At 39.1% G+C, this 12,580-nt stretch overlaps 1 protein-coding gene across 7 annotated transcripts in view; it reads right to left on the bottom strand.

Annotated features, from left to right (window-relative positions):
* RPS6KA6 (ribosomal protein S6 kinase A6) overlaps positions 1–12,580 on the bottom strand; it is a 42,643-nt gene that overhangs the window by 25,350 nt on the left and 4,713 nt on the right. For 5 of the 7 annotated variants that reach the window (XM_051630674.1, XM_051630671.1, XM_051630672.1 and 2 more), the window contains 3 exons: positions 7,177–7,236; positions 3,614–3,730; positions 499–580 (listed from right to left, as the gene is read on the bottom strand). In XM_051630674.1, the coding sequence (XP_051486634.1) occupies positions 499–580; positions 3,614–3,730; positions 7,177–7,221 (244 nt within the window). In that variant the 5' untranslated portion in view covers positions 7,222–7,236. Of the gene's footprint in view, positions 1–498; positions 581–3,613; positions 3,731–7,176; positions 7,237–10,549; positions 10,572–12,580 lie in introns of those variants that run through there. The other 2 variants (XM_051630678.1, XM_051630673.1) reach the window with 2 other exon arrangements.

Here is a 12,580-nt window from a genome sequence, read left to right as displayed (position 1 = left end):
TGCCTTTTGAGATTACTTCTTCCCCTTCAACTAGTAACAGTCTCTATTTACACACAGTGGAGCTGCATCCACTGAAGTTTCTTCTGAAAGCCAAAACAGTAAGTTAGCTTGTTATGGCACCTATAATAAGGGAAAGACTTAATTTTAGCCACAATAGAGTTCTAACTTGACCAAAGACAAAAGGAAAATTGTTTACGAAATTAATTTTTAATATAATGAAAAGACTTGACAGAATTAAATAAGGCAATTTTAAACTTTGAAAGAGTTCTCTTAACCACATCATTAAAGCTATCTGGCCAGATTTAAAATCATTCTTAAGCATGAACTTACAAGTTACTCTAGAAAAAAAAGTTACTGTCAGAGAAGAGTTATGAACTCACAGAAAACTATTTAAGATCAAAGAAAAGCTTTAAAGAAGTAGTATTGGCAAGACTTATTTCAGTGATACAGGTGCACTGAAGACCATTTCTGAAGTTCCAATTCAAAAGACACACGTACCTTTTAAAGAAGCTTTTTTCAATACTTTCATTGCATAAAGTTGCCCAGCATCAGGACCAATTATTTTCCGTACAAGGAAGACCTGGGAACATAAACCCCATTTTTAAATTCCTGCTAAAAATCTTCTGTGTGAACATAAAATCAACCTAACTGGAAAAGGATTACCATGTCTTTACTTTTAGCTTCATTAATACAGCCAAGTAGATACTCCTAATATCCCATCCTACATTCCTAATCCCATCCCATTCCTCAGAATCTCAAGGAATAAGAAGATAACAAATATTCACAGTAAGTCTTTTTGCATAGGCAAGTTTAGCAATCAGATGCACAACTACCACAAAGCATTTGCAAACCTCCTATTAATTTTAGGCAGCTTCCAGTGTTCCTTTTCTCAATAAATACCTTTCAAGGAAGGGCAAAATTGCATTCCCTTAATCAGATGAGAGGGACATGCACCACCAAACTCCTTGAAGTATTCAGACTGGTCATAAGCTAGATATTCATTCCTAGAGTAAGCTGTTTAAATAATTACTTATCAAATAAATATGTTTTTATATGTGTTTATATTACTTTCTTGGAGGACAATTCTGACTGGTCTGCCACCTTTATGAGGTTTAAGGCCCAAGTCTCAAGGATGTAACAGGCTGTATTAATGAACTCTGGAAAAGTGGTGAGACGAAAGCAAGGAAACCTCACCATTTAAGATCAAAGCACCCTTTCCCTCTGGAACAGCAACTCCAACAGGTTTTTCTACTCTCTCCTTTCCAGAGGAGTTTTAAAGATAGATGGCATATAACTTCACACTAAGGAAAGCATATTAGATAATGCAGTACAAATACATGTACCTCTACTGACTAATATTCCAACTAGTAGGTCTTTCCATTTACAAAATTGCTTGGGATGTGCTCCTGTTTCTAAGTTGTTGTTGTTCTTATAACAGCAATTACGAGTTATGAGGAATGCTTGTACTGGGAAAAGAGTACAAATCATAAGGTAACACCAAGAACTACCCAAAATTGCCTCTCTGATCTTACCTTATTCAGATTTTCATTAACACTAGATTTATTTACATATACACTCACTTAGAAGTTATTAGATATTGGAAATTATTTTTAAAAAATCTTGTCAACTTTTCCATTCTAGAATCAGAAATTCATATGCTGTCACTGACTAAACAGTACAGGGTTGGGAAAGGGTGTTTTTTTTATTTTAAGCTGTGGTTAGATGAAAAATGTCATCATGTTTCAAGATTAATCAGGCTTTTTAAGTTTTGCCCAATTACGTGACATCAAAGCTCAAACAGTAAAGGGAGTAATTCAAACACCAGAAAATAAGAAAACATCTGTAGGTTAATACATGTACAATTCTAAAATTAATAAGCATGCATCAATATTTACAATATTTAGTGCATAATAACTAGCAGCTAGTGAAAATATAAGGGAATACAAGTTACAAATTCTCATAAGGACCAAAACCGCTGCCCTGCGGAAACTACTAAACTAGTGAAATAGATTTAATCTGCCAAGTCTCAGTAATCCTGCACCTCGTGGATATGCAACAACTGCTTAATTGTAAAGCACAATCAAGATAGACACATTGTGCAAGGTGATCCACCTAAGGAATCAAAGACCATCCTCAGCAGATGAGGTGCTGATGCCTCCGAACATTATCTAAGGCTGAAGAAACTCAGTAACAGAGACAAGGTTTAACCCTTCATTGCTGTGCAGCAGTGTTAAATTCTGCATAGATGCCCATAAAGACAGGTAGGGGATGGGCTGTAGCACTTCACAGCCAAAGCAAACCAGCCTTGTGTTTGCTAAACCCAAAGGGAGATCTTGGGAAGCAGGAACTGGAGACAGAAAACAAACACTATGAAGACAACAGCCACTGATCTTCATTGTTTGTTTCCTCTTCTCACTAGAAAGTTACAAATATTACATAAAAAGAGCTCTGTTCAGATGTACAACAGTTACTGTGATTCTTAAAGCTGGTTCCTGAACCAGGTGCTGCCAGGCTTCAAAAGCTCCAATACAGATGTCTCACCATGCCGGGGGGAATCTGAGCAACATTCCTTAGGCTCTAAGAAGGTCGTGGGCTTGGTAGTGCTGGGCTAATGGTTGGACTTGATAATCTTGAAGGCTTTTTCCAACCTAAATGATACTATGATCCTAAGCCTGAATTCTGTGAAGTAAGAATCTGTGTGAGGCAGGTCTAAGATGTCCAGGTTGCTCCAAGCCCCATCCAACCTACCCTTAAATACTTCCACGGACAGGGCAGACAAAACTTCCCTGGGCAACCTGAGTCAGGGTCTCACCACCCTCACAGTGAAGAAATTCTTCCTAATGTCTCACCTCAATCTCCCTCTTCCAGTTTTAATCCATTCCCCCTCGTCCTCTCCCTCCCTGCCCTTGTCCCAAGCCCCTCCCCAGCTTTCCTGGAGCCCCTTCAGGCACTGGAAGGTGCTCTAAGGTCTCCCCAAAACTCTCTCTTCTCCAGGCCGAACAACCCCAGCTGTCTCAGCTTGTCAACCCTTGTAGGATTCACAGCATGTCAAGTACCATCACTAAAAGACAATCTCCTCAGTAACTGTCTGTTGATGGTTACTACTCCTCCCAAGCACCAACCTAAGCTGAAGAAGATGTGAGGCAACCTACAAGGAAGAGAGACATAGTTCATCCTGATTCCTCAGCAGATGCCGCAATTAAGTCTCGAGGCAGTTGAAAACACTATTATTTTATTTCAAACAGCCATGGCACCAGGCAAACAAAGCTTGACAACACCAGAGCTGTTGCATAAAACCCATCCCTAACTCCCTAACTCAACTGGTAACATCTCTTGCATTGGTGCCATTGTTCCCATGAAGCTGCAGATGCCAGCCCAGAGGAACTACAAACATACCTCTGGTCAGCTCAAGCAATCCCATGGCAGACCTCCTAATATCTCCTTCTGACTCACCTGTCTGCCTAGAGACTGAGGTTGTACATCTACCTGCACTCAGATTTGTCAGGTTTACACCTCACCTTGTACTACTGCAGAAATATGGGAAGCAAAACATGAATAAGACAAAGCAGGTTCAAAGTGAACAACAGACGAAAAAAAAAGTTGATCATCTTACCTTTCCAAACGACCCCTGTCCAAGAACTTTAAGTAGTTCAAACTGTGCTGGATCTGCTTTCTCACATCCTTCTTTCACATGGTGTGTAATAGGAATTTCTTTCACACTTCCTTCATCCTATCATTTCAAGGCCAACAAAAATACAACAATGAACAGGCTTGAATTAAGCAACTCTCTTCAGAAGTGCATGTAAATGCCTGCTCCTGTTTTGTTGGGTTTTTTTAATACTTGAAATTCTAATAAGGCATAAAAGAAAGCTGTTCAAATGGAGAGTTTTCCCATCCATCTTTTCTTAAAAGAAATGCACCCAAAGTTTTTAAACTGAGGAGAAATTCTCAAACAATGCTCATTTCAGATACTACAACTACAGCACAGATGGATTTTCTTATACAAAAGGAATAGATTTTTAAACCAAGTCTAAGATGATCCTTCTATGCTTAACCTCTGTTTTATAAGCCTTTACTTTTCCCAGTGATTACTCCTCTCATCTCTCCCTTTCCTGAAATAGTCTTAATGAAAGGTAAATGAAATTTCATCATTTTAGGTAATTATTACTTCTCACAGCAGTGAATAATAAATATGGTCATTCAGTTGTAGCTGGAGGAACACGCATCGTTTGAAGAGCATCAATAAGATACAAATCAGCCTAAGAACTCTCTGAATTCTTGCATCCAACAGAAGAAATCCAGCTCTGGGGTGCAGAGCTCAAGGAAAGGCCACCCTATGTGGAGACCTCCTTCAGAAAGCTGAGGGGTAATTCTGAGAGAGGCAGAAGATTCAGTGTCCTGGTGACTTGATCCTGTCACTCTCACCTTTAGCAAAGCAGAGCAGCTACAAGTGTGAGAAGACAAACAGCTATGATGAAAATAAATCAGATTATGTATTGCAGCTTTTATGGTGTAAGAGAAGTTTCTGTGAGACAAAACAAGCGAGATGTCAAAATAAGCACCCCTGAAACCGAAAACTACATGCTGAGGCCTACGACAGCAGTCTCAGCTTGCATGTAAGAGAAGGAGCAACAACCCTCAGCCCTATCAAGGATACCAAAGAACTTCCTGGACACCACACAACAGAAAATCCCATTTGATTTACTTTTAGGGTATCCACACTGTTATTAACTGTCCTCCTATCCTCTCTCCAGGTCTTCATCTAAGAAGCTTCCTTTAGCAAAGCCCAGAGAAACACCCTACTAACCTACAGTGCACTGCTTTCCCTCAGCAACAGGAATCAACATTGCCACAAAAAGACCTGACCACTTGATGAAACACCTGGTTTTAGCAAAGAACATCATTCTGCAGTCAGGGAGATGACAGTCTTGCTGCCAAAGACTGTAATGCCATGCGTTCAGCCTTATAATCAGCACTATCAGACTTGACAGAGAAGTATCTAGATGATACTCCTCAGGTGGGGTTACAGAGAAATTCAGGGTAGAAACCTGATAATCTAAATTATTATTTACTTACTGCAATAATAAAAAACCATAAGAAGTGGGCCAACCACCACACTGCATTAACTGTCTCTGCATTAAACACCTTGTTTGTCCAGAGAGGAAAAAAGTATTCAAACTAACATTTGAGTATAGTCACAAACTGCACCCCAGCTGTTATTGCACAGAAGCACCTTCTCCTCCCCTACATCTCTTATTTCATACTCTTTCTGGAAAAGACCTGTTTGTTCTGCCTGCTTCCCATGCAAAGGTAGGTATTAACAGAAGACACTGATGGATAACAAAGTTAATTCTTTAATTCACACTCTAAGCTACTTCATATCCACCTTTGGTCACAAAAAAACCAGCTGACTACACTTGATGACACAGTGTATGCATCCCAACTTCATTTCATCCATCTATCTTGTTGCCTATGCATCTGTGCATCCATAGGAAAGATGCACATACCTTTTCATTTTTATCTTTTTAAACACATGCCTGGAATTTTAGGCAGGTAAGAACACTAGCACTTCAAGTCATCTGAGGAGAGACGAAAGCAGCAAGTCGTCTAGTTATACCAAGCTGTACAACAGACTTAATGACTGGTTCTATGAAATATGTAAATACTCTCTTTAGAAGCCTTTTTACTTGAACATCCTAATTTGTATTCCTAAACAGTGTGAATCTTTGCATGAGAAAAGATCTTTCAGGGTTCACCTGCATTTTTGTTTATCACTCACCTTGAGTCATTAGCCTGTGACATCACAAGCGGCTGAGGCAGAGCCTGACAGAGTATTGCTAAATGTGAACTAAAGGGAAAAATCCCTTCCATGCAAACACAAAATAACTTGATATATGAAATCAGTTCTTTTTCATAAAGCATTTTACCTTCACAAAGAGTATCTATATCATTAACTATCATTAGAGTACTAAAAATTGGCATGACTGAATCTAAAAGGACCTCTGCATCATCAACAAGAAACAAGCAGGGAAAGAGCTGAACAGGTACAGAAGCCAGTTTCATTTTCACTTCTGGTTTGGCTATCTGATTTTGTGCTCTGCTGCATGAGCTGCACACCTACTTGAGGGCTCAGGTACCAGCTCCCACTGAGTTGCCTTGCACAAGAGGTAACTATTCCCAGCAGGTTCCAGAGAAGACAAAGCACGGGAAGAAACGCGGCCATCGGTTATGGCTTTGTGCCATCTCACTTTGTTGCAGCTTGACTAGTATGTAGCTCCAAGCACCTAACAAACAAGCTCAGCAACATCCTTCTGGTTCAGTACAGGGAAAGACTGAGACAACCCACTGCTCATCTTTCTTTGCTACATGCAAGATGACTTATTTACCTCACACCACGCAATGTCCAAGCACCACATGCTTGCAGCCCCAAGAGTTTCTGCTCTAAATCACTTACCTAAAAAGTTATTATTGCAACACAAAGCAGTAGCTACTTGCTACCTTCCCCCCTGATCCTGTGCAAAAACATATGGATGTGTGTGCTGAAAAATGATGGTGATTCTTCCCTGCTAAGTCAGGTGTTTCACCAGACAGAGAATGAGCCTGAGGTTTAGTCCAAAACCTACCCAGCACACCCAGCACTGATCTTCCACACCTCCTACATACACACATCACCAAGGCACTGGATAAAAATCCTGCTCAGTAGGGTTTATCTGGGATATTTCTACATAAAAATCAAATTAACATACGGGTGTAAAACTAGTTCTGTTCTAAAAGAGCAGAATTAAGTACCCTCTAGATGCGACTGCATTAAAAAATACAAAGGAAGAAGAGACAACAGTTTAAGAGAAACAACATTAAGCACATGGTATATAAAAGGTTTAAGGCTGGACTATTTTTCTGAGGTTGAGGGACCTGTGAATCATCTCCCCAACACACAGAATCTGCTTTCCACAGAGCACTGCCTCATGCAGCAGATTTTTCCCAAACAAGACATTTACGGCCCCTACCCAGGTACTAATTTCCAAAATCATCTTTGAGACTTAGAGCCTCTTCAGATCTGGTCAAATAAAATGATAGGTTCAAAAGTTATCAAAGAGCAGGGAATGCATAAATTCTGCTTCAAAAGGAAGTCATGCTAATGAGTGTCTATACTGACCATCTATCAAATATACTTACATGGTAGGAATATGGTTCACCTTCTTCCATAGGCTCATCTGCCATTTTAAGGCCATTTAGCTGGACAGGGGAAGGGTGGGGAAGGCAGAAGGGAAAAAAAGAAAAGCAAAAAACAAAAACATTAAGACCTAACAATTTCAAAGAAGCAGAGTTCATCATTTGACCAATTTACATTTCAGATCACACAAATCAAAACTGGTGTTCTTGTTGTTCTAATTTAAAACTGTAGTTTCAAACAAATACTACTGCATAGTAGCTATATTTAGCATCTCTCTTATGTATCATGTAGCTGATCCCTTTGTACATGCCATTCCATAGTTATTTAATTGCAATTAATTTAAAATTTATTCTGTAGAAGCTACAGATACCATGCACACAAGATGACACTAATTCTTCCATTATGCACAAAATGTATGTTGCAGGTGCTTTTCAGAAGCCTAAAATCTACTGCTGGAAATTAATTTGCAGTTTAAGAAGATTCAAAAGTGATTTCAAATCTTTTTGGGGCAACAGGGAGAAGTTCTAGGCCAGGCAGAATGAAAAACATACCACAGAATTCTTATGCACAAATATAACTGCTTATTTCCTTAAAAAATTAGATTCCTCTAAAAATATGCTTGTTTCCAAAGTTATTTAGATATCTAGCAAACAGAATACTCAAACTTTAATGAGGTGCTTCAGAAACTGTAGATCTGTGTATTATGGATCAATTTCAAAAATAATACCTTTAGGAGGCAAAAAGTATGAAATGCAGCTGGATAGAAGCAAATAAATTACATGCTCTTAAATGAGCACACTTGCCAGCATTTGCCCACCCCACTTCACACACTTCAAACAACAAAGAAGGTATCAAGCCCACAGTCATAGTTAAAAGGAGTTTATTTATAGATAAGTTTTTTTTGTTTAAGTTGTCCTTAAGTGACAAACAATTCAATGTTGTTTTTTTTTTAACAACAGAAACTAAAAAAATATACAGAAATATAAAGGACATGTTCTGTTTCAACAGGCAAAGTAATCACTAAAAAACTGGAAAAACCTGACAAAATGGGTGAAGCCAATTATGAATTTTGCTAGTGACCATTGCTAATGTGTTTATATGTGAATTGTTCAGCATCAGTAACTTCATATGGCACAGATCTCACACAATAAAACACTAAGTAGAAAGTAGAAATAAGATAACTCAAACTACTTTTTTTCCTGAAAATTGAAGTTGAAGAAATCAAATTCTTGAACCAGGTAATGACTGCTTTTTTTTCCCCCCTTGTACTTCTGAATTTCTCTAAAATACCTCCCTAAGCTCCTGCAATACGGTATGATTATCAGGGTGGGAGCTGGTTAAATACAGACCCACAAAGAGCCCTGAAATGCCACACAGACCATGTCCCTGTTTAACAACACACCAGAAAACCTGACCAACAGGCAGGGCTGAAGTGACAGGTTTGTACCACCCACCACTGTGTCACCTGAGCAAACTCAGCCACTTCCCCTGCTTCTTCTAGGGTCCTTGATCTCTAAGTAGATCTTTGAAGAGCTAAATCCTAAACTAAACATTTGGATAAAATTACACGTCCAGTTTTTGTAACAAGACACCAGCACTGCATCCTCACTGAGCAAAACAGAAAAACCAAGGGAAGGAGCATGAGGCTTTGGTTACTTTCACTCTTCTCCAAGTTTCTATTTATTTTAGCTAGGGTTTACACACAAACTCTTCACATGAACTGTAAACCTGCAGTTTAACCCAGAGCTGGCACATTCAAAAGGTTCATCATTCATATATACCATGCACTGCCACCCACATTTCTCAAGGCAAAACCCCTATGGTACTGCATTCAGAAACCTCACATATGCTACCCATGCTACTCACTGGTTTGCTACATCACATTTATTTTTTGCTCAACTATTTTTTCCAAATTAAATTCTGGGAGGGACAGGCCAGCTATAATTGTTATTGTATGAATTCAAGAAATAATGCCAAAGTTGAGACCAGAGATGAACTCCAACCTCATTTCAGATGATTCCCTGCCATGTGATCTCTTTTCACAACATTACATTCAAGAGTAAATTGATGTGAGGCCCAATTAAGCTGTCTAAAAACTTATTTGGACCACTTCAGGTGCTCAGAAATATGATACAATTCCTCACTAATGGACTTCAATTAGAAGTGAATTTAGTGTGCATGTCACCTTTCTTTAAATATAGCCAACACTTTCAAGGTTTTAAACTGAAAATTAACTTCCGAAACCATACCACTAGCCAGAAGATCTGCAGATACACTGAGAACAGTAGCTTAACTCCAGACAATCAGATGGAATGAAGTTTTGAAACAAAAATCAGCACATTATTTGATCTACATACTTCCTGAGCACTCCACAAAGGCATTCACCAGCTTTCTGGCAAATCAAATCTAGCAAGTCATTGGATTTTTATGGCAGGTAATCAAATGTTGTCTTAATTAACAATTTCCTATCGTACACTTTTCCCCTTCATTGTTGCTCATGTGTTTTCTTCCTGTCCAGTGTCTCTATAACTACAAACACTGGGATACCTGCCAATTTTTAGCCAAAGAATTTTATGTTCAAGTGCACGTATCTACTTTCATTGCTGGATACACAGGATTACACTTGTGCCTTAGATGTTTGTGAACACTGGTCACTATGCATGAAAAACCCAAAATAAAGCAACAAACACCAACAAATCTGTTGGACTGCAAACAAAAGGCTACCAGTTTTTAAGAACTAGTAGTTATTCAGTTAAAAAAAATATATTAAAAACATCAAGCCACTAGTGTTCTGTATAGCCATTTATATTGAGCAAGTTTCAGCACCTAGAAGCTTCCACTGTCTCTCACATTAGGCAAAAAAGGAAAATTACAATTAATACTTAATTCCCACCTTTATGGAAAGCAAATACAAAGCTCTGCTTCTGCAGCCCACCTGAACCCCTTTCAGTTCTTTAATCATGAATATTAATGCACAAACATCTACAGAATAAAACTGTTTTAACCTTGTAAGTTATTACTTAGTATCTATGAAGGTACAACTTTATCTTACTATTGAGAGTCACAAAGAACATCTCTAAGAGAACAGGTGAAAAGAAGCAAGTACTGTTATTCTGAACGAGACTCTTTCATCCGTGAATCATTTTGCTGTTCAGTACTGCTAACGTCCTACAACTAAATGAACATTTTAAATATTAACTTCCACTAAAACGCAAACTAAACTCAGGCATTTAGGCAAACAGTGTCAATACTTTCCAAAGAAAAAAAAATGTTCAAGTATTCCACATTGTTCATCAGTATAAAAACAACCAAAACCACTACATAAACAGAGATGAGAACAAAGTTCAGGTCAGACAACCTGGCAGGTAAACTTACTTTTCCAGAGGTGCAGGCTAAGAGATCCAATACTCTGATGCCAAACTGCCTCTGTGGTACCACAGTGCAACCTGCCTTTGGATTTAAATAGCTGCCATGGATCCCATGACTAGCTGGGACTATACCCTATTGCCTTGGGAGAATATCCAAAGGGCTTTTGTGGGCTGGTAAAAAGCTTAACTCCTATTGCACATAGTTTTCCTCTGACAATTACAGCAGAGCAGAGGAACACCATATTGCCAAAGACTAGAACCATCTTCCCCCATCCTCCTTCTCAGTATTAAGGATATTTTATCTGTTTACAACATAATTCCATTATGGTTTGGTGGGTCTGTAGGTTTTGGCTGAAAGAAGCTAGACAAACCATTAGCAAAAATGCTTAACTACAAGGAAAACCAGCAGAATATGTAAAGCTAGTTCATTCTGCCCTGTTTTTACGTGTCTTCATTTAACCAGAATTAAAAATGTTCTAGGAAAAAACAGCACTGGGAACTTTAAAATAAAAGTATTATTAGAAGTAGAAAGAGTCCTTCATCATCACTCACGTATAATCTTGCCTGGCTTCAAATAGGTAAAATTCTACATAAGGATCAACAAAATCTTCTGCATCCTCCACAGTTCCTCCTTCACTGTGCTCAATTTGCCAAGTTACTGCAGCTCACAAGTCACAGGACCTACACCTCGCAATTCTTCCACACAAACACAGGACAAACCAGTTTGCTTCCCCACACACAAAAGCACTACTTCAAATACTTATTTCAAACTGCTAGAGAGGAAGCTTACAATAGAACCCCCCATTTTTTGGAAAAGACTGGAAAAAAAAATCCTGTTAGGATGGCCACATTTGCTCCTCGTTTATTTTTATTTACATTTGCAGAGAGTTTGCATCATTAATCTAATTAGCAACACACTGGCCTGCTGAACCTTATTTCCTGAGAACTCTGGGAAATTTGGGGGTTCTGTCCACAGCCACAGGTGAGGGCTTTTATTTTTTTTTAAATAAATGGCTAAAAATCACTGTGAAAAAAAAACCCTGAAATTTAAAGGCACCTGCTCTAAAACACCCACAACTTTTCTCCATGCAAGAGATTTGTTTAAACAGCAGACATTGTGATTCCTTGCAGGTGCCCAAGCTGGATTCCATGCTCCTTGCTGCCTGGGCTCATGTGCTTTTGGGAAGGAACAATTTCCCCCAGTACAGCAGCCAACACCATGAAGAAGAAGAGGTGTTATTAGGGTTACACCAACTAAAGCCAAGTGCCACCCTCACATGCTGGGACCAGAGGAAAGATGTCCTGCTCACGGCAGTGCCTACCTGGGACTCCTTCAGGTCTACAGTGAATTTCTCTCTCATCCACTGCCAGCACACACCCTGTGCCAGCCTCACTCTCTCAGTTCCTCTCACAGGACTAACTCAGGTAACTTGCTCCCACTCTCTTTGAACATACCAAGTGAAAGAAGAAGATAAAACCACCTACCTCAAAAAAAACCCCAACCAACCCTAAACCTATAATCAATTACTAGGGAGAGTTACAAAGTTTTCCTCCTGTGGCAAATAAATCACATCCAGACAGGATAACCAACCTTCAGCAACATATAATTACTGATTTTATGAGAACATTTTGATCCTTCCCATTATCAGAGGTCAGGGGAGAATTACGTGTCTCAGACTAGTTACGGTTGTGACAAGACACAAACCCAAGCAGAAGTACAGGGATCACTGAGCTAGTGAAGGACCTGGGATCTTTTCACTACTGCCTGTCTGGAAATGACTGTAACCCCATAATCACAGGGCACAAAGCAGCCACTCTGAAAATGGTGCTCAGCGGCAGACTGGAGAGTATTGGGAAAGGGAAAGATTTAAACTCAAGAATAAAATCGGTCGTTTTCATCAATTTAATGAAGAAGCACATCTAGATAAATATTTTAATATTATATATTATGAGTTAATGCATCCTGATGTTTTTCTGTTTCAGAGTTATAGCAAAGTCTCTCCAAAGCCACCCAGCAGGAAACCCAGGGGAGCCACAG

The sequence above is a fragment of the Apus apus genome, chromosome 12, assembly GCF_020740795.1.
Source record: "Apus apus isolate bApuApu2 chromosome 12, bApuApu2.pri.cur, whole genome shotgun sequence".
Classification (NCBI taxonomy): domain Eukaryota; kingdom Metazoa; phylum Chordata; class Aves; order Apodiformes; family Apodidae; genus Apus; species Apus apus.
This window is presented reverse-complemented; position numbering and strand designations above follow the sequence as displayed.